Here is a 20,487-nt window from a genome sequence, read left to right on the forward strand (position 1 = left end):
GTCAGGTAGTGTCTGAACATACAACGTATTAATATTAATAATAATATTAAAATATTAATATGACTATACACCTTTCTCTTAAATTCTACAATACGTATATACATAAAGCTAGGTAGAAAGCTGACTGAGCAATCATCCTTCATAAGCCCAACAAGATCAGCATGTCATCTTTTGTGTTCTTAACTTTCCAGCTCTGAATTTTTCTGCTTTTGAAAGCAAGTATCCACTTATTAAAATATGTCAGTAGGAAGAAGCCCCACGGAAGTGGGGGGGAAATCCCTATCCACACTCCAATGATGTTCTTGCTGTTAATTCCACAGATCTTCCTTTAAGCCAAGACTGTAACTATTTATGGTGCTGGTGCTGACCAGCTTTTATTTCTGGAACCAAAATCAATTTTTGGGGGGGAAATATGTTTGTGTGTGTGGGTAAATTGTCTGGACTGAGGCAGAAAGGCAGAAAGTTCATCCTTTCATCATCTGTCCTACTGGAACTATGACTGATGCAGAAAGGAAACACACTAGACCAGGGGTGTCAAACGCCCACTGGGTGCTTAGATTTGGCCCGTGGGGCCACCCTGGAAACAGCCCATAGTGCCTCTGCCACTTAAAACAGAGTTTGGGAGGGCCACATGTGCCCCCCACCAGCTCCGTTTTCGCAGGCAGGGGGTTGCAAGAGGCCATCACAGCCAAATATGGAGCTCGCAACTCATTTTTGCTGGCAGAGTGCTCTGGCCACAGGTCCCCCTGACATAAGTGACACCCACCCTGGCCACGCCCACACATGACCCCCAAAGGTCAAACACAACCCTGATGCAGCCCTCAATGAAATCGAGTTTGACACCCCTGCCCTAGATTGTCACCTTTCCTTTCCATACTGTCTAGGACCATCTGATTTCAACACCAGCAAAAAATATATATCATATGACCTTCCCACATTTGTGCTTTGAAGATTCACTCCATGTGCCAGCTCTGATATGAAACATTGACCCTGAGAGCCTGATTTATTTTTTATTTTCAAAGGAGAAGACTCTACTGTTGCTTTTTGGAAGCCAACCAATTCCCAGTCCAAGTAGAACTGGGCTGCAGTTCCCCAAATATAAATGAACCTGTCTGGGGTTTGCTGGAGATTTTGAAGTTTCCTTATTGCCTCAGTTCTCTTTCTTTAGATTCAGGTGCATCCCACTAACTTGGCTGAAGCTTGCTCTGCTGACAATACATTCAACAATGTTATCCATATCCCAGCCATTACATCGAGCGAGAAAAATGTCAGAACGTGCTGCAATTCTCAGGAGCATTGTGATAACATCCAGCTCCACCTTGAATGCTCTTCCAAAGAACACTCACATGACATGACTTAAAAAGAATTTTGCATATATTTTTCCTCCACTCTGTTAAGGAACCCATTAATTTAAAAGTGTGTCTCAAAGCCCGGGGCGAGTCTCACAGGGCTCTCCGGCTCCCACCCCCCACCCCAAATATTGCTAATTTTGTTTTTTGGAAAACCCCTTGAGATTGGATGTGTTGACAACTCAAAGGGACGTTTCTCTGTTTGCTTCAGAGTTTGACAATGATTATGTGCAAATGGATGTTTCTTTTAAGTGGCAATGTAGAAACATGTATATGCTTGCAGGATGAGGCATAGCTTAAATATATTTAGATAATGAGTGAGGGAGTTTTGGCATTTAACAAAACTACAGTACTAATTTAACACCAAAGACCATTCAGACTAACCTCCGTGTCTCCGAACACAAACAGAATTAATAAAAGACAATATCTGTAAATCAGGGTTGAACTGTGGGGTCCCTGGTGTGCCCTCTAACCTTGGCTGTTTTCTTGCAGAAGTCTCATTACCCAATTAGGTAACGTCATCAATGCTAACACAGATACAAACATGTTGCAGAGGGCATCACAAATACAATTGTTGCTAAGCAGATATACTGTGGAAAGCAGCAAGCTATTCACAGATCCTCTGCACATGCCTTACAGGTTCAAATATCATGTGTGAAGCAGATCAAGAATTCACATTGCAATCACTAAATAAGATTTTAGATTCCTCCACTATCAAAATCATTGCTAACATATAGAGAGTTATTCTCCCAGGGGAAAAAAACAACCCAGCCTTGGTTTGCCAGCAAAAGACAGCCAAGCAAAAGACAGCCAGCAAAGATTATCCATATCTTTTTTTATGAATAAAAAGGTGCAGCTTATTTCTTTATTGCCGGTTGATGCAATGTCATTGAACAAAACATGATTTTTTTTTGTCTCTTGAAATTCTGATTTTGGAGCATCACTATTAGCATGATTCACAGCTGAATTGCTTGAGAGGACATTAATATTTATTTAAATGTAGGTCAGCAAACATCTCTTGAAATTTGTCCACACTGTAGAATGGATTAAAGTCATGAACTGGGAGTGAGCCACTTTTCAAATGGGAGATGCTATCTAGGAACTTTGCACAATACATTAAAAAAAAACGTCTTTGAAAAATGAACTAAACAATTAACTAATTTACTGAGAAGTTGTGAAATCTCAACATCTTAGCATGGGTTTAGCAATCTTAGTATGGCATACCAGCATACCATGAGATCTCATGAGATTAAGTGATCTTCTGATATCTCATCTATCAACAACTTTAATTTATTTTTTAATTTGCTTTGGGGAATAATATTTAAGGGCTTCAGAGGCCCCAGAGGTTAGACTCCCCAGAGGTTAGACTCCTTAAAATCAATGGGACTTAAGATGTCAATATGTGTTCTATTTACTAATGCTATGTAAATTTTGAAAAAGCTGGACCATCAGCACATAAAGGCATACAGACAGACAAATCTAGAAGCACAGAAGTTAGTCCGTATACCATAGTGTACACAACAAATAACATCCAAACTTAAGGATCTGCAGATCAACAATGACTGTGTGTTCTCAGTTTAAAGTAGTGACTAGGCAAAATGAAATTCCTCTCCTTCTCTACTGGAGAAGGAACATCTCAGAACATCCAGAAACAGTTGGCATCTTCTGCAGGCCACTTGCTTGAACTTATTTGCTTAAGAGGTCTGCCATCACGAATAGTGCAACTTCAGAAAATCAAAATCATGGACAGATGCACATGAACTTTAATGAGCAGATGCTTTAATTAGTAATTCATTAGGTTTCAGTGAACAACAAGAAGGACTTCAGGCAAGTTAGTGATCACTGAGTTATTGAACAAAATTCTTCATACAAGTTAAGTCAGGCATTGGACGCTTCTAACATTGCTTCATACTCTCTTCACTGAACGTACTATTGAATGTGGCTTTGAACCTGAGGTTCCTTGTTTATGGAAGCTACTCTAGCATTTTCCTGAGTCCGTTTTATGATATTAGAGAAGAGCATATACAGTGAGTTACAATTCACGTTGTGGAAAAAGTTCACTGATGGTTTCTTACTTTTTATAAATGTAGTTATAACAATGAATATATTGTTTGTTTGCATTTATTCGTTTATTTGCAATGCTTATGATGCTTATGATGCTTATGATGATATACCTCAATTCTGGAGAACTATACAGCAATACATACAATTAAAAAAAGGATATAAGCATAAAATCCCAAACTTAAAGGTAGAGTGGAATGCCCCACTCAGGGCACCTAGGAATCAAGACTTGCTAGAATAATATATAAATTTACAGAATATTAGCAACATTAGACAATGTGCACCTTTGAGGGAAAGGGTGCTGCTACAGAGGTGCATCTCAACTAGCTTAGTGTTTTTCAACCTCAGCAACATGTGTGGACTGGAGAATGCTGGCTGGAGAATTCTGGGAGTTGAAGTCTACACACCTTAAAGTTGCTGTGGTTGAAAAACACTAATCTAGCCTGTATTTTGTAAATCTCAGAAGGGGTAAATCTCAATCGGATTTCTTTAGACCAGGACTGTCAAACTTGCGGCCCATGGGCCAGATGTGGCACACACTGGCCACGCCCACGCCTGGTTTAGCAAAGGAGGGGAAGTCCCAATACATCACGTGATGTCACCATGACGTGCGATTGACACCCATGCTTTAGACGATCAGACCAGATTCAACCCTGACTAGCCATTCTGTGATATATTACATGTTCAAAAAAAAGTCCCCATCGTGGAATTATAAAATGCAGTGTCATATGCTGCAGGGATACATGGAACAATGTTTATGTTAAAGATGCAGCTTCTAAAGTACTGTAAAATATACTAGAGGGAGCACTTATCAAAGGCAGCAAAGGCAACAATAGAAAACTAGATTCTCTTTTCCCTTGATCTCCTCTGGTTCTTCTTTTTCAGCAACTGATAGGTCTGGCTCAAATTGTATAAATATTAGGTTGAGAGATTTGCTTTGTGTGTGTGTGTGTGTGTGTGTGTGTGTGTGTGTGTGTTAAATAAATGAAGGGATAAATGAAGGGAGACTAGTATAGATCTATCAGCTAGCCATGCCCTTACTAGGATTTGAACATGGGCTATTTTACATGTTAGGCAGTTAGGCAGTTAACCTCTATGCCACAAGCTCTCCTCCCTTATCAGCTAAACCAGGGGAATGATTTAGATGTTTTGTCAAGGGACCTGGTATGTCCCAAATGTGGGAGGGAGCAATATATATGTATGTATGTATGTATGTATGTGTGTTACAACCCCTGGTATGCCTAAATATGGGAGGAAGGTCACTACTCCCTCTTTCTGTCCTTCGGCTCATCACAGAAGACCATGCAGGCAGAAAACCATATTTTTATTTTTAATGTTGCCTTTTTATATTTGTGTTGTATTTGTACTGATAAGTAAATAAAGGGAGACTAGTATAGATCTATTTCGAGCTAATTAGCTCTCATCAGCTAGCCATACCCTTACTGGGATGTAGCTAGCTGCTAGCAGGGAGAGATTTACTTTCCTCCTTTTGAAGAGATACTCATAGTTGCAGATGACTTGCTACCATCTGCTAAGAAATGAATACAAATGTAATTTTTTAAAAAAATGCTCATGAACGACATTCACAGTCCATAATTCTCCTACACTTTGTGTCATCAACGCATTTTGATTGCCTCTTCTGCATTTGGTTATTTCAAAAGAAGAGGCAGAGAGGAAGAAAATAAGAACAGTAACTTTAGGAAGCATTTTTGGTGACAGGAAATGTGGATAAATTCTATAATTTCTCTTCAGGAAAAAAATGTAAATCTGGTTGATCAATGGCCAAATAGCCACTGATTAAGTATGAATTTAGTCTCCACATGAAAAAAATAATATTAAATGCATTTCATTCAGTAGAAACTCAACAGAGAATATTTTTTAGTTTATACATCACATGCAAACAAGATATAAATGGTTTTCTTGGTTGACTAGGTTTGCAGATTGCATTCAGTCACAGTGTGGTTTGCTTGGTATTGATAGTGTGTTTTGTATGGCTTATTTAATAAGCTAGAGTTAATCAAACCATGGTTGAACACATAAAATTACCTAAGGTATTCTCTCGCTTTGCTACTCCTTTAGTGCTTTCCATGCTCTATGGCAATGGCAGTAGAGATTTTTACTTAGTTCACTATGACCATTTGCAACTACAACCTAAATAGAAATATTCAAGGGTATTGGGTTATATCATTCTTTTCTTCAAGTGGTAGAATCATGAAGCAATACAACTGGCATTTTCAGGCCATAATTTATATGATTGTGTATGTCCTGAAAACATTTAGAAGATTATGGTTTGCTTTAAGGCAGGGGAGGCCATGCTGGCTCAGGAATTGTAGGAGTTGAAGTCGACAGGTTGTTAAGCAATAGCAATAGCACTTGGCTTTATATACCACTTGATTGTGCTTTATAGCCCTCTTTAAGTGGTTTACAATGTCAGCATCTTGCACCCAACAAATTGCTGACCTTGGAAGGATGGAAAGCTGAGTCAACCTTGAGCCAGTCAGGATCAAACTGCTGGCAATTCTGCAGGCAGCATTAGCCTGCAATACTGCATCCTAAGCACTGTGGCACCATCCTTGCCCATTCCTGGTTTAAGGTGAAGGTAAAACCTTCAAATTGAGGTTGACTTTAGTGATTTCACATCCTCCTTCCCATTTAGTTTTCTCAGGGAATATATAGCGTTCCACTGCATGTACCCTAAGGTTTTTCAGCTTTCTAGTGTCACCTAAAGACCTGAGTTTTTCAGGTGATCTACCATCCAAGGAGTAATCAGGTCCAGCCTGGTTAATTTTTCAAGATGAGCAACGTTCTGCCACCAGCTAGACTAGGCTTGCTTTATTAGTAATGTAGAATATTAGATAGCTCATACTTGTGCCAATTGTAATATTAGCCTGTAATCTAAAGAACAGCGCGTTAGATTCAGATCACACGAGCAGTGGGCCTAAGCTACTCCTACAAGATTGCTGTTCAATGACCAAAATCAAATATGAAAAAAGTTGATGATGAACAAATGTCTGCATTAATAAGGTGCTACCCATATCACTGTTAATTTCCCCAAATCTCATTCTTAACTCCCCTTACCTCCCTACCATACATTTCAAGGCCATTCAGAAGAATCTTGATTTCAGTTATAAATAGGTAGAAGGTCACCCAGCTTTAAAAGCCAAATTCACAAGGCTTTCCATTTCATAAACTGAAAAGGCCACCATTAACTTTATTTTGTGTCTAGTGTACAAAATAGCAGTGACGCATCCTGAAATTATTTAAGATAATTTTCTTAATTGATTAAAGGTAATATAATTTTATTGATGAAACTATTCTATTCTGAAAAGGTTTCTGGAGGAAACCTCAAGCTAAATTCCAAGGACTTGGATGGCTTCACTGATTCATAGTTACCCCCCAAAAAGTTGGATATATAATAAAAATGTGTATATAGAAGACAACTTGGCCTATTGTCAGATCTTGTTACAGGGATATGATATGCTCATTTATAGTTTCCTTCACTGAGAATCACAAGAGTTTTCTCTACAACAGATATGTCAATATTTTTATAAATCCTCAGTGATTACTGCTAAGAAATTTTCAATTACACTCAGTGCGCAGCTTTTTTCTATACATTGTCACACCATCCTTGTCTAGCTATTGATGTTGAACATAGTTTCAGTTCTCCTGAAGTTTGCACAACATTGATGAATGCTGTGAAAGTCATAAGGAAAATCTATGTGGGTAACCGATCAAACTTTATTATGGGTTGAATTCTAATTAACAGTTTGCTGGGCAACATAGCAATGTATCATTCAATTACAATCATAGATCTGTACAATTAAGGTTTGCTGCAGAAGATGAAAAAGAAGTCGGAATTGTGTTTTGATCAGATGATAAATAATTTGTGTTGATTCTTGATGGAAACATACCCTTGGAATGTTTTTGACATCAAAGTAATGGGGGGTTTTCCCCTGAAAAGCTAGAATTGAAAGGAGAAGCAAGGCAAGCTATAATATTCCCCTGCATGTATTCAGAAATGACTCCCACTGTTTCAAAATAAGGGGATACAGTATATAGTTGCAAACTTAGAATAGGTCAGCTATAGACTCAATGAAATTTATCTCTGCAAATGCTGAAATTTAATATACAGACTGAAAATAATCCACGTTATTTATTCATTTCTACACAAGACTGAATGTTGCCCACTCCAGAGACTCCCAAGGATTTTTGAATATTCAAGTGACACCAGCTTGTATAATAACAGAAAAAAAGTTCAACCGTTTTGATTAGTACAGCTCTGGGAAATATCATGTCAGAATGCCTCTGGTTGAGGAACATTAGACTATGAAAGCAGCTTTTTCAGATCAGACCTAGGGGTGTTTACATAGCATTCCATCTTATAGCAGTCAATAAGTTGCATCTAGAAAGCCCTCAAACAAGAAATCAAGGTAGCCAACTTTCTCCATATTTGCCTCCATGTATCTAGTTTGTGTAACATAACTAATATGCCTTCCTCTTCCTATTTTCTATTTCCAATTCCCAATTTTCTTCACAACAACAACACTGTGAGGTGAGGTGAGCTGAAAGAAACTGACTGACCCAGGGGCATGCAGTTTGATTTCATAGTTAAGGCAGGACTAGAACTCCCTGTCTCCCGCTCTCTAGCCTGATGCCTTAACCACTACACCAAACTAGACCAAGTTTAATCCATCCCTAACTGTGCTGGATTAATATTATGTTTCTCTCTTATTCCCAGAGTCTCCAAGGAAAGTAACAACAAGTATTTTATTAATTAGCTTTTTTTTCACCCATTACATGGAGTGGGTGGGAGGGACTGGGACCAGGAGTGGGAATGATGACAGCAACTCTCATGCTGATGTAAGTCCTTGGCAGCTCAAGGATGAATGGAAAGCATTTCAGCTCAGCACTGTGGACAAGTTTTTGGATGCTGTTAATGGCAGAGGTCCAGTTTGGGAGATAGGAAAGGCAGAAGAGAAAATGTTTGAAGGATCTGAAGGAATGTCTTTCTAATATCTTCTGTTTTCCAACGTCTATCACATATCATTGATGCTTTATCTGTCTAATAATAGGCCACATCTGGCTAGGTAACAAAGAGTTGTCTGTCTCCTACTATAAAACGGAACTCCCGTATTACTTTTTCCTTGATTCACACTTGATTTGCAGTCTATGCAAATAGTTTTACAAGTACTAAGTCCCTTTCTTCTGCAACTACATCAGAAGCAATAATGTCTTAAGTGCAGAGGGGAGAAAGCTAAGTAGGCAATTATATGTGCATTTTATAGCCATTGTGCTTGCAAATACATAAACTATGCTAACACTTAGCAAATACAAGGAGAAGGAAATTGTGAATAATCCGATAACAATCGCTGTAAACAAATTGAAGTGCCATGTTCATTATCCATGTAGCCGTCCATGCCAGGAACAGTGTTGCCAGGTAAAAGAGCGGAAACCAAATCATGCAGAAAACCGTTTCATCAGAACATAAAGACAATTATAACATCTGTTAATCTTTTGTGCCAGATGTAATTAGGTTCTATGGAGAAGTCACCCCTTAAGGATGATTCCTTTAGCATCTGTTCAAAGGACAAACAATTGTGGGTGGGTAATAAATGACCCTTTACAAGCAAGCAGTAAAATGTGCATAGCGTGAAGTATAAACAGATCACTTTCAGAAAAAGTCAGTGTTTTAGCTTAACTCTTTAGTGAAAAATCCCGGAGTACCAACAGAATCACAATGTATATGGGTCACATTTGTTAAAAGAACATAAATCATAACAGCTAATGCTTTCTTTGTCCTTCATTGTTTACTGTTGACATAGGCTTCTAGTCTTAAAAGTTCAGCAAATAATTTTATCACTTTTTTCCAAACATGCCTATCTGTGCAGGTAGTCCTTGACTTAACAACCACAATTGAGCAAAAATTTTGTTGCCAAACGAGACTGCTATTCAGTTTTGTCCCATTTTCTAACCTTTCTTGATACAGTTGTTAAGTGAATCACTGCAATTGTTAAGTGGATCTGGCTTCTTCATTGACTCTGCTTGCCGGAAGATCACAAAAGGTGATCACATGACCTAGGGATGCGGTTATAAACCGTTATAAATATGAACCAGTTACCAAGCATCTGGATTTTGATCCCGTGATCATGGGGATGCTGCAACAGTTGTTAGCGTGAAAACCAGGCATAAGTCACTTTTTTTAGTGTCGTTGTTACTAACTGAATGATTTTAAGTCAAGAACCTACCTGTCAACCCTGAAGCCATCTTGGAGCTTCAGTGCTGCCACAATGGAGGGATGGGGAGGGGGGAGATAGCTGGGGTTGTGTAGTCAAAACAAAATACTTTTTCTTGGGAACCAAGGATGTTCTCACGCCTGATCGAAGAAAGGAGGAGTAATATCACCAGAGCAGCAGATGCTGCCTTGATTGGGCCATGTGATTGATCGTTTGGGGTGGAGAGAAAAACTTTTACTTCTAATTAGATGAAAAGCAAGGGGCCCCTCAAAGTTGGGTTCCACCAGATATGTGCCAAAATGATATTTCCAATAAAGCTATTCTTTGAGGAATTCACTGGCCTCAGATTTTTTGCTTCCAATGGATTTATTACTTGGAACCCTGACACTACCTGTTTAATCTTTACTGACTGACTGTTGAAGCAGTTATTCACAGAAATATTATATCTGGGAATTCCTTTGCTGGGTTTTTAAAAAAAATCAAAGACATTGAATACCCTGTATAAATCTTGTCCTTTAAAATGCATATAAGGTAAATATTTATTTAAATTACCTATTGCCATATTATTCAGCTTAACATGGCCCTCTGCTGGCAATACTCACCTCCAAATTTTACCAGCAAAAGCATGTTTTGAAAGGACTTGATGTGATAAGAAGCAAACTCCTTTAAAAGAATGAGTTGCTCTTAAAATAAAGAAAGAAAGAAAAATTGCATTGTGATGAATATGGAAAGTTGCCTGCTTACCTACTCTGTGAAACAAACGTTGAACGGCCAAACTGCAATCTACAACATAACTGCTTTCAGAACTATCTCACAATTTAGAGATTATGTCTTTGAAAAAATGCACTTGTTTTTCATGCTTGTGGTGTCATGGGCATGTGGTGGGTGGCAGAAAATCTACTAAAAAAATGATCTTACAGAATAACAGAATTGGTCTTCTACTCCAATCCCCTGCTCTAGCCAGAGATACAGATGGTTGAACTCTTCTTAAAAACCTCCGGGATCACTCACAACCTCTGAAGGAAGCCATTCCATTGGTTAATTGTTTTCATTGTTAGGAAATTTTCCCTTAGTTCTAGGTTAGTTCTCTCCTTGATTAGCCTCCATCCATTGTTTCTTGTCCTGCCTTCAAGTGCTTTAGAAAATAGATTGACCCATTCTTCTTTGTGGCAGCCTATCAGCTATTGTAACACTGCTATCATGTCACCCCTACTCCTTCCTTTCATTCAATTAGATATACCTAATTCCTGCTCTTATATATATTAGGACATCAAATCCAAAAACCCAAATACCTTCATTTAAAAAATAACCAACAGTTGTCTATTTGTAGCATTTTCAATGTGCAACCTTTACATACACATAAGGATTTTCCATGGCACTGAAACTCTTTTGATTCCCTTTAGAATCAAAGGAACTCTTGTAGACCAACTAGCTGAAGCCATCCAGCAGATCTCCAACCATCTTCAGCCTCTGCTTGTGGAGGAGTGGAGGAAACCACTGTCCATCAGGGAACTGCATCCCCTATCAAAACGTCTTAAAGCTCTCCAGGCTCCTAAAAAAGTTAAAGCTGTATTCTGGAGACTGAATTTAGGGGTGGGGAGCGAAGGATTTAAATGAGCCAGTTATGACTCCTTCTCCTTTTCTTTTAGGATCCCTTCAAAATACTAAGAATGGACCAAAAGTGACCTGAGGAAGGAAAGAAAGAAACAGTGAGTTCTGGCTTTGGGGGAAAAGGTGGAATTGAGAGTGGAAGAGCTACAGAAGCCTTCCACTTCAAACTGAAACAAAGAAAAGAGCGCCACCAAATTTTTGCCCTTTTACTGAACAGCTTTTTGATGGCTTGCCCTCAAAATGCCAAATGGGTGTTGTGGCTTGGCCCACAAGTCGCCCGTCTCTGAGCTATGTTACTGTTAAGGAAGGACCAGGAGTGCTTTCATATCATAGCTTCAAGTACCAAATTAAGCAAAATTTTCCCTTTCTGAATATAATGATTAAGATTAAATCATGTTCCGGTAAATTAAGTTCAAGTAAATCCTATTAAGTCACAATTATGACATCCAAACCAGCTCCACGAGAAGAAAAATATGCTACGATAGCTGTAGCCAACACAACAGTCATGCAAAGCACATGAAAGCTGCCCATGAATATCTGACTGTGTGAAATGAATTTTTGCATACACAAACTCCCTTTCTTTAAAATATACAAAACCGAAAGTTTCTTAATAAAGGACAGTTTATTATTCTGATTTATTTCCATCTCACTCAGAGCAGCCAGTCCTAATAGTGCCTTATTTTCTATCTGTGATTATTATTATTTTTCCTTTTAAAGATGGGTAGATTATCTGCCTGTGTTCCCATTTTTGCATTTTCAAAGGAAAAGAACAAAGAAAGGCGGAGGAAGAGGCAAGAAAAAGGAGGAGGAGGAGGAGGGAGAACTGTTGAATTTAACAATTGAGATAAGGCTGGAGCCTTATAATCAATTAGCACTGTCAAAGAAAATAATTTGCGACACAAATTTCCAGCTGCACAGATCTATTATGCATTCAGGCCATCCAGACCTCATCTGAGTCTGAGAAAACAAACTGGTTCTTTCAGTGGCAAACCTATCAAAACACAGGGCTCAACAGAAACATTGGTTCTATAAATGTCCATCTTTCCGCAGCATAATATTTACCGGCTGTTTTATTAACCAGGCTGCCTTGGCATTGAATTTGCATTGTTCACAGTGCAATAGGCAATTCCCACCACAGCATTCAGCACCGTCTGTTACACTACATGTCTTACTGGAGTTTGATACCTTAGTGCCAATCAAAAGTAATCACCATGGCAAGAAGTTTTTAAAGAACGGTCATATACCTCAGTTTCTTCATCATTGGGGTAACTATCAGAAAATAACCCCACTTATATCAAAATGGGCTGCTGAAAGTGTTTACTTTTATTTATTTATTTATCTACATGTCAAGTTTATACGGCTGCTTCAAAGTGACTATGGGTGGCTTACAACAAAATATTAAACAATAAATTTAATATGTATTGTTTAATATATATGTAGTTAAAAACTCATTATTAAAAAGTTTTAAAAGCCATAAAGCATAAAGGAGATGTTAAGAGCAACAATGGAGCCATCTCGCGATCTCATTGGTCCCTTGGGGCATTGAGACCGCGACATAAGCAGGTTTTATGGGACTTCTGGAAAATAAGGAGGGACAGTACTAACCTCACTTCACAGGGGAGGCACCAAGGTAGAAAAGGCTCACCTCCAGGGACCTGCCAAGTGTAATTCCCTAACATACAGGACTTGCAGGATGTGAGACCGGATGGATCTAACGGGATGGGCAGATGTAATTGAAGAGAGCTGGTCCCTTAGGTAAATCAGCCCAATGCCAGGAAAGGCTTTAAAGGTCAAAAACAACACCTTGAATTGGAAGCAAGCTTGGTAACCAATGTAGCTTACAGGGCAAAAATGTAACATGTGCTGTTGTGGAAGCAGGGGTGGGATTCAGCCAGTTCAGACCGGTTCAGGTGAACTGGATACTAATTTACATCTGGTTCACTGAACTGGCACTTGCAAGGCTAGCTGGCCTCACCCTCCCAGGAGTCTCTGCATTACCCATTTTGGATGCCAGGTAAGTGCAGGGCCCACATGGAGGCTCTGGGAGGGTGAAAAACAGGCCACCCGGAAGTTCCAGAAGTCCAATAATGGACCCATTTCTGGCTTCTGAAAAGCCTCTGGAGCCCAGGGGAGGCCATTATCACCCTCCCAGAGGCTCAAGGAAAGCTTTCAGAGTCTGGGGAGGGTGAAAACATCCTCCTCCTCCCCCACTGTGGTACAGGAGACCGAGTAGGCCATGCCCCCCTAACCACATCCACCCAGCAACCAGGCAGAGAACTAGTTACTAAAAATGTTGAATCCCACCCCTGTCTGGAAGCACATATAACTGCCTAAACCAGTGATGGCGAACCCATGGCACGTGTGCCACAGGTAGCACATGGAGCCATTTGTCAGGGCATGCGAGGCGCTGCCCTGTCAGCTAGCCAGCATGCATGTGCGCGCTGGCCAGCTGAATTCATCCCTTTTTAAAGCCATTTGTGCCCTCCCCAGGCTCCAGAGGCTTTATAGGAGCCTGGGGAGGGTGAAAAGAGCCCCCTTGCTCCCCCCGGAGGCCCTTCGGAGGCTTCATGAGCTTCCTGAAGCCTCCGGAGCGCAAAAAACCAGCCCTATGGGCAAACCGGAAGTTCAGGAACGGACTTCCAGTTTCCTCAGAGGTTCATTTTGACTGCTCCGGAGGTTTCAGGGAAGCATCCTGAAGGTCTCTGAAGCCTTCGGAGCACTCAAAACGACCCTCCGAGCAAACCAGAAGTGACTTCCGTCCTGAAGGTCCCTGAAGACTTCGGAGCGCTCAAAAAGACCGGAGGTGACTTCCATTTTGCTCAGAGGGTAATTTTGACTGCTCCAGAGGCCCTGAAGCCTCCAGAGAGCTTTCTGGGGGGGGGAGGCTGTTTTCACCCTCCCCAGGCTCCTATAAAGCCTCTGGAGCCTGGGGAGGGTGAAAAATGCATGCAAAAAATGGGGGGGTCACACCTGTAGTGCGCGCATGCACACTGGGGGGGTCGCGCATTGCATTATGAGTGCGGCACCCCCACACACAACCCCCCTGCGCTCCCCCCATTTATGGCACATGAGCCAAAAAAGGTTCGCCATCGCTGGCCTAGACTACTGCATTTTGCACCAGCTGAAGCTTCCTCATACTCTTCATGGGCAGTCCTCTAGACAGCACATTGCAGTAATCCCATCAAGGCTGGGACATGATAGACTGTGGGCAGAACTTCCCCAATCTGGGAATGGGCACAAGTGGACACAATGCAAAGCTGGAGTCATGAGGTCAGGAAGACCTCCAGGTTTTGCATGGAAACTGTCTCGGTCATTCAGCATCAACGATAACACAGTCCTAGAACCAGCAGGTCCCAACGCATAAAACCACTCAGTCTTGCCAGTTCAGCTGAAGCCTGTTATTTCCCATTCAGATCACCACAGGAACAAGATGTTCATGGCTTAATTCAGAGATACACATATGTAGTTAGTATGCTGATGATACCTCACCCCCATTGTGACTCACCCAGTGGCCTCTTGCAGTTGTTGAATAGGAGCAAAAAAAGCACCAAGCCCTGTGGTACGCCATATTTACCTCATTTCTAGTTGACTTTGAATTCAAAGATTCTTCCTTAGATATAATACCAATTTTATCACACCCTGTTGGCTTTAATTTATATAGTGGACCATTCTTCTTTAAACCCACTAATTTTCAAACAGCCATGGTGGCACAAAGGTTAGAATGCAGTCTGTTAGGCAAAATCTGCCCACAGTTTGAAGTTCGATCCTGACAGGACTTCAGGTTGACTCAGCATTTCATCCTTCTGAGTTCAGTAAAATGAGGACCCAGATTGTTGAGGGCAGTATGCTGACATTGTAAATCGCTTAGAGAGGGATGTAAAGCACTATGAAGCTGCATATAAGTCTAGGTGATATTGCTATTATAGGCTAAACATGGCTTTGTTCATTTCAAAATGCACATAAGCAGGAGAGCAGGTGAATGATGAACTATTGCCAGGAGAATGACGATCATCCACTAATTGATATGTTAGCCAAGTAGAGATTTGGCAATAGAAAGTAAATTAAAGCTGAGGTTTCCCCCTTATTCACATTGATAAGAAAATAATCTCAATCAATGGTCAAATAAGATGAGGCCTCTTAACATTGCTATACATCACTATGCTATCAGTTAAGCTTTAGAAGGGAATGAGGTATAAGTACCACAAATCCAATAACTTAAGAGTCTTTTGACCTGAATCTATACCTGACGGTTTTACCTTCATACCTGATGAAGGTAAAACTCATACAGTTGCAATTTTTTTTATCTCAGCCTTTCAAAAATTTGTCTTTGTCATTCTCTGGCCCTTTACCCTCCTTCTTAGCTGCGTCAGTTTCCAAACAGTTATCTGCCTCGCATCCTTAAATCATAATTCCTTTTTCCATTTCTCTCAGAGAATAAGAACCAGCAAGAGTTCTTTCTCCCTTTTCTTACAGTCTGCTTCACATATTACACTGTCTGGTTTATATATTACATTGATCTATGGTTTGCTTAACCGTTGAGTAAGTCACAAATGACTTATTTGTGGCTTCACTAAGCCACAAACCATGCTTTACAAACTTACTTCATACAGTAAAGTAAGCCGCAAACAAGCAACTCCCATTATAGCTTAATTCTATCTCCCTGGGTCTGTTTTTGTTACAGGTTAAGGCACTTGTATGCAAATACTGTGGACCACTTCAAAGAAGGTTTGGGTTTTGCTGTTCTTATAACTTCAGGAGTGTTGTTGGAGATTAATGTCTAGTTCAGACGTAGTGCAGTTGAAAGGTAGGGTGTTTTGTTTTGTTATTTTCAGTAGAGGTATTCAGCCAGTTCGGACCGGTTCAGGTGAACTGGTAGTAGTGACCTGCGTGTGGCCGTCTACCCCTGCCCCGGCACTATATTATCCTATTTAGCCATGTTTTCTAAGCCATGTGTGCAAGCCCCATGCATGAGCAAAGCACATGCACAGAAGGCTGTGCATATGTGCGGAAGGTGCTCTCTCACCATTTTTGGTGCATGGGGAACCAGTGGTAAAATTATGTGAAACCCATGTCTGGTTATTTTGCTTTGTTTTGGGAAACTGTGGGTCCCTTTCAGTGTTGGAAAAGTCTCCTTTAACATCTCTCCTTCCAGTTCTGGAAGTCCAGGCCTTTTCAAAAGAATGCATATTTGAGGGCTATGTAGTTCTCTCTTATAGCCAATAAAAGAAACAGGGGTCACACTGAAATGTAGTGTGTCAATATCCTGCTTTATTTCATCACTGGAAGAGGAGACAAAAAATGCTAAGCTCCTGAGGTGCTTTGTTCCCTTTCCTTTTCATGTGGAGGTAGAGGTAAAGGTTGGGAGATGTATTGCTGCAGACTCTGCTGGAGCTCAGTGCAGCAATGGTCTTCTCTCTTCTCTTCTCAGTGCAGCAATGGTCTTCTCTCTTCTCTTCTCAGTACAGCAATGGTCTTCTCTCTTCTCAGAATATTTAAATCAGTAAAAGTGAAGACGATCAAAGATTGCCTTCAGACAGCTTCCAAATGTTTAAGAAATTCAAATAGTAGCAGCACAGAAGTGTACTTAGCGTAACTTTACCTCTCTGTTTCAATTTGATTTATTCAATTTAGACATCACCCAACTTCAACTGACTTTGGCCAGTGTACAATAAAACAATATAAAAACAAAATACAATCAGAAAATAAAATAGCAAGCTGCAAAAACTCACCAATACACAATCCAGCAGCAGCCCTAAGGAACCTAACCCAAGGCTTGGAAAAAAGCATATAGGTTTTAAAGACTTTCCAGAATGTCAGCAGGATGGGCTTGCGTGGTATCAGGGGAAATCTCATTACAGAGACCAGCTGCTGAGACACAGAATGATGCTTCTAGGGTCTGGTAGATAATACTCTTTAACTGAAAGGACCCCAAGCTTGTCAATTCTATTGGATTGAGTCAATCTCTGCAAGATAGGTGCCTCGAGTAATTAGGATCTATGCCTTGTAGGGCTATATAGGTCATAACTAGCACTTTGAATCACAACCCAGAATCATAACAGGAACCAGTGTAGATTGCAAAACAGGGTGTCATATGTACATACCGATGCATGTCCAGCATTGCCCATCCTGCTGCATTCTGGACCAGTTGAAGCTTCTTAGTGGTCTTCAAGGCCATCCCTATTCACAGCACATTGCAATAACTGAGTGATAAAGTGACAGAGGCAAAAATGACTATCTGAAGGGCCTCCCCATCTAGGAAAGGATGCAAAGGGTGGACCAGTTGAAGTCACACAAAGGCCTTCTTGGCCACAGTTGCCTCTTGCTCATCTAGGAAATGTGAGTCAGGCGTACCACAGGTTGTCCACCATTCTTTGATGGAGAAATATCCCCCCCTTCCCAATATTTGGCAATATTCCCAAATCTAAATGGCCGCAACAGCCCCAGCCACTCAGTCTTGATGGGATTGAATCAAAGATGGTTCTTCTTCATTCAAACCTGCATAGCCTTGAAGTCAAGGTCAAAAGTTATATGCTTTTAAAATCTGAAATAAGGTGAAAAATCTAACATTCTTGGCAGCTTGCAAGGAACAAGTGGCTAGAAAAAGAAGCCATAGATACTTTTTAAAAGTGCTACTATATGCAAAAGACTACCCTCTTAATTGGTAAATATCTTTATCTTAATTACGATTAATACCGTAATTATATATTAATAATTGCATTAGTATATTTATTTAAATATACTGCTTGTTGTGATCTAAAAGCCACCACAGCAATATCCACAGGGCTTGTAAACACCTTATTTTAAATCCTTTACATCCTAAAAAAATGAGTTGGGCAATGTTTTTGCAACCAAGAGCTACATTTTCCATTCATTAACTCTTCTTCCCAAGGGAAATCTAGGGATTTAAACTGGGTATGTTAAACCTCAGATAGATCTAATAGAAATATTTGGTGTGGTGGGTTTTTGTTTTGGTTCAGTTTTTTGCTAAAATCAGATCACACAAGTGAAAAATGGTGAGTTTGATGCTGAATTCCAGTGGTGTCATCTGAGAAAGCTTTGTGGAAAGTACAAATAGGAATGGGCCCCAGATTATCTAGCTTTGCCTTCAATTTTACAATCTTTCAATCTTACAAAGCCTCTAATTTTCTTCCTTACTTGGTTTGGGATTGTTTCCAATGAAATGAAACAAACAGATATAAATATTATTAAATAAATAAGGTGACAAGAACATTCTGAATAAATGTACAGGCATAGAATTTGTGGGTTGGGGAACAAACAAACAAAATTTAAGCAACGATCAAAGGAAGCCCAAAGTGGAAATAAAACAAGAAGGAATGTGAAAATAATTCAACTCATCCCATTACAAGAGATTTAGATGATGTGGGTCAGTGGTGGGATTCAAATGTTTTTACTACTCGTTCTGTGGGCGTGGCAGGGGAAGGATACTGTAAAATCCCCATTTCCTCCCCATCAGCTGGGACTCGAGAGGCAGAGAATAGATGGGAGCGGGGCTAGTCAGAGGCGGTATTTACCGGTTCTCTGAACTACTCAAAATTTCCACTACTGGTTCTCCAGAACTAGTCAGAATCTGCTATATACCTCCTCTGATGTGGGTTGAATAAACCTATTCTATATTGAAGATGTGAGGGCTTGGTTTTCATGTGTACTTGTACTTCACCTACTCCTTCAGATCTGTGGAGTCAGTGTCCTTAGAGTAAAAAGTGAATCGTGGAATGGAAAACATACAAACAGTTTGTTCCAAAAGATTCATCAGAATTCTGAAAATAAAAAGGTCAGGCAAAGATAAAAGTATGAAAACCTTATGAAGCGAGAGTACAGAAAGAGGGTGAGGGAACACAAGAAGATATCTTGATCATCTTCTCTGCCACTATGAGGTGGTGGGAGCAATGGTTCAGAACAACCTCTTCTTGCAATAGGAAGAAGGAATAAGAAAACATTACAAAATATATTATTCCACAAAATATCTATGGGGACTTTGATAATTAAAAATACAATCCTATGGACGATTGTTCAGAAGTATACCCATTTGGGATAAAGCAGGCTTATCTCCAGGGAAGTGCATAGGGGATTGTATCCAAAAGCTCAAATTCTAGACAGATTTACAAGAGATTAAGTCCCATTAAATCCTATTATGTTCTCTTCCATGTCAACATGAGTAAGTAAGATTGCCCAGAAGGTGAGAAGGGACAGCATGGCAAATTCACATTATCTCTTTTTCTGCTTGCTCTTTAGTAAATATTTCATGCAGCTTTATTTGTAGTTTTGGATTAATGTACACCAAGCTTTCTGAAAATTTATGTTGCAATAGCATGCAGCAATTGTGATTTGAAGTTGCTCCTTCTACTGCTAAAGACTAAAGTGAACATTCCTCAGTCATGTTTCATCCTATGCACTATTGGTAACACCATCCAAACTTTCATGTGCAGGTCTTAATGAAGAATTTTTCACAGCATAGTTTCACACATTTTTGAAATTTTTCAAAACTTGTGTGCAGATCTGTGTTTTTCCTAGGTCGAAATCTATCAAAATAAGTAATCCAATTTTGAAGCACTTATCTAATATAATTTGAGCAATAACCCCAAAATATAAGTAGTAGATTAATATTTTCAAATTCAATATTTAGCTAGCGACAAAATATTCATGATAGCATTAGACTTAAAATTGTAGACAGATGAATCAATTACCCCCAAAAGAGATACAGTTTAACATATCCATAAAATTTGAAGTCAAAATCAAACCCATGCTCAGCTATCACATTCCTGTTTTATGTGAAAATACATAAAACATATTGAACCACCTAACTATCATTCTGTCTAAGAGTTGCCAGTTTGCTAATTAACAGTAAGCCCCAGCTGCAAGACTGAAGCATAGTAAATAGAGACATAAGAAAAGAATCAGAAATTTGCAAATAACAATAATAATAATAACAACAACAATAAACCCCTTACTTGCTGTTGCTCCATTAAAACTTGCTCCAGTACTAGAGAAATGAAAAAACCTGTGGACGTCTCAGGCAATCCAGAATCCTCTTGAGTGAATGCTGTGTTTATTTACCAAGCCTTAAAAATTTCTGGTGTGGAGTAGTGAATGAGCTCTCAAGTTCATCATGAGCACAGTTGAAAGTCCTACTGTAACTGCAGGCATAAAGTTTGCTGCCAGTTAGTTTTTCTGCAGCTCCGTACTTGTAAATACAAGCTCTGTGGACAAAGTCC

The 20,487-nt window shown here is 39.8% G+C and overlaps 1 protein-coding gene across 2 annotated transcripts in view; it reads right to left on the reverse strand.

The window, feature by feature from the left end:
- Positions 1-20,398, reverse strand: part of NCKAP5 (NCK associated protein 5) — a 631,235-nt gene extending 610,837 nt beyond the window's left edge. The window contains exons 1-2 of one of the 2 annotated variants that reach the window (XM_081934717.1): positions 20,224-20,398; positions 17,356-17,454 (exon numbers count right to left, since the gene is read on the reverse strand). In XM_081934717.1, the coding sequence (XP_081790843.1) occupies positions 17,356-17,379 (24 nt within the window). In that variant the 5' untranslated portion in view covers positions 17,380-17,454; positions 20,224-20,398. The remainder of the gene's footprint in view (positions 1-17,355; positions 17,455-20,223) is intronic. The other variant, XM_081934718.1, reaches the window with a different exon arrangement.
- Positions 20,399-20,487: the final 89 nt, after the last annotated feature.

Source organism: Natrix helvetica (genome assembly GCF_964273705.1).
Source record: "Natrix helvetica genome assembly, chromosome: 1".
NCBI classification, from domain to species: Eukaryota; Metazoa; Chordata; class Lepidosauria; order Squamata; family Natricidae; genus Natrix; species Natrix helvetica.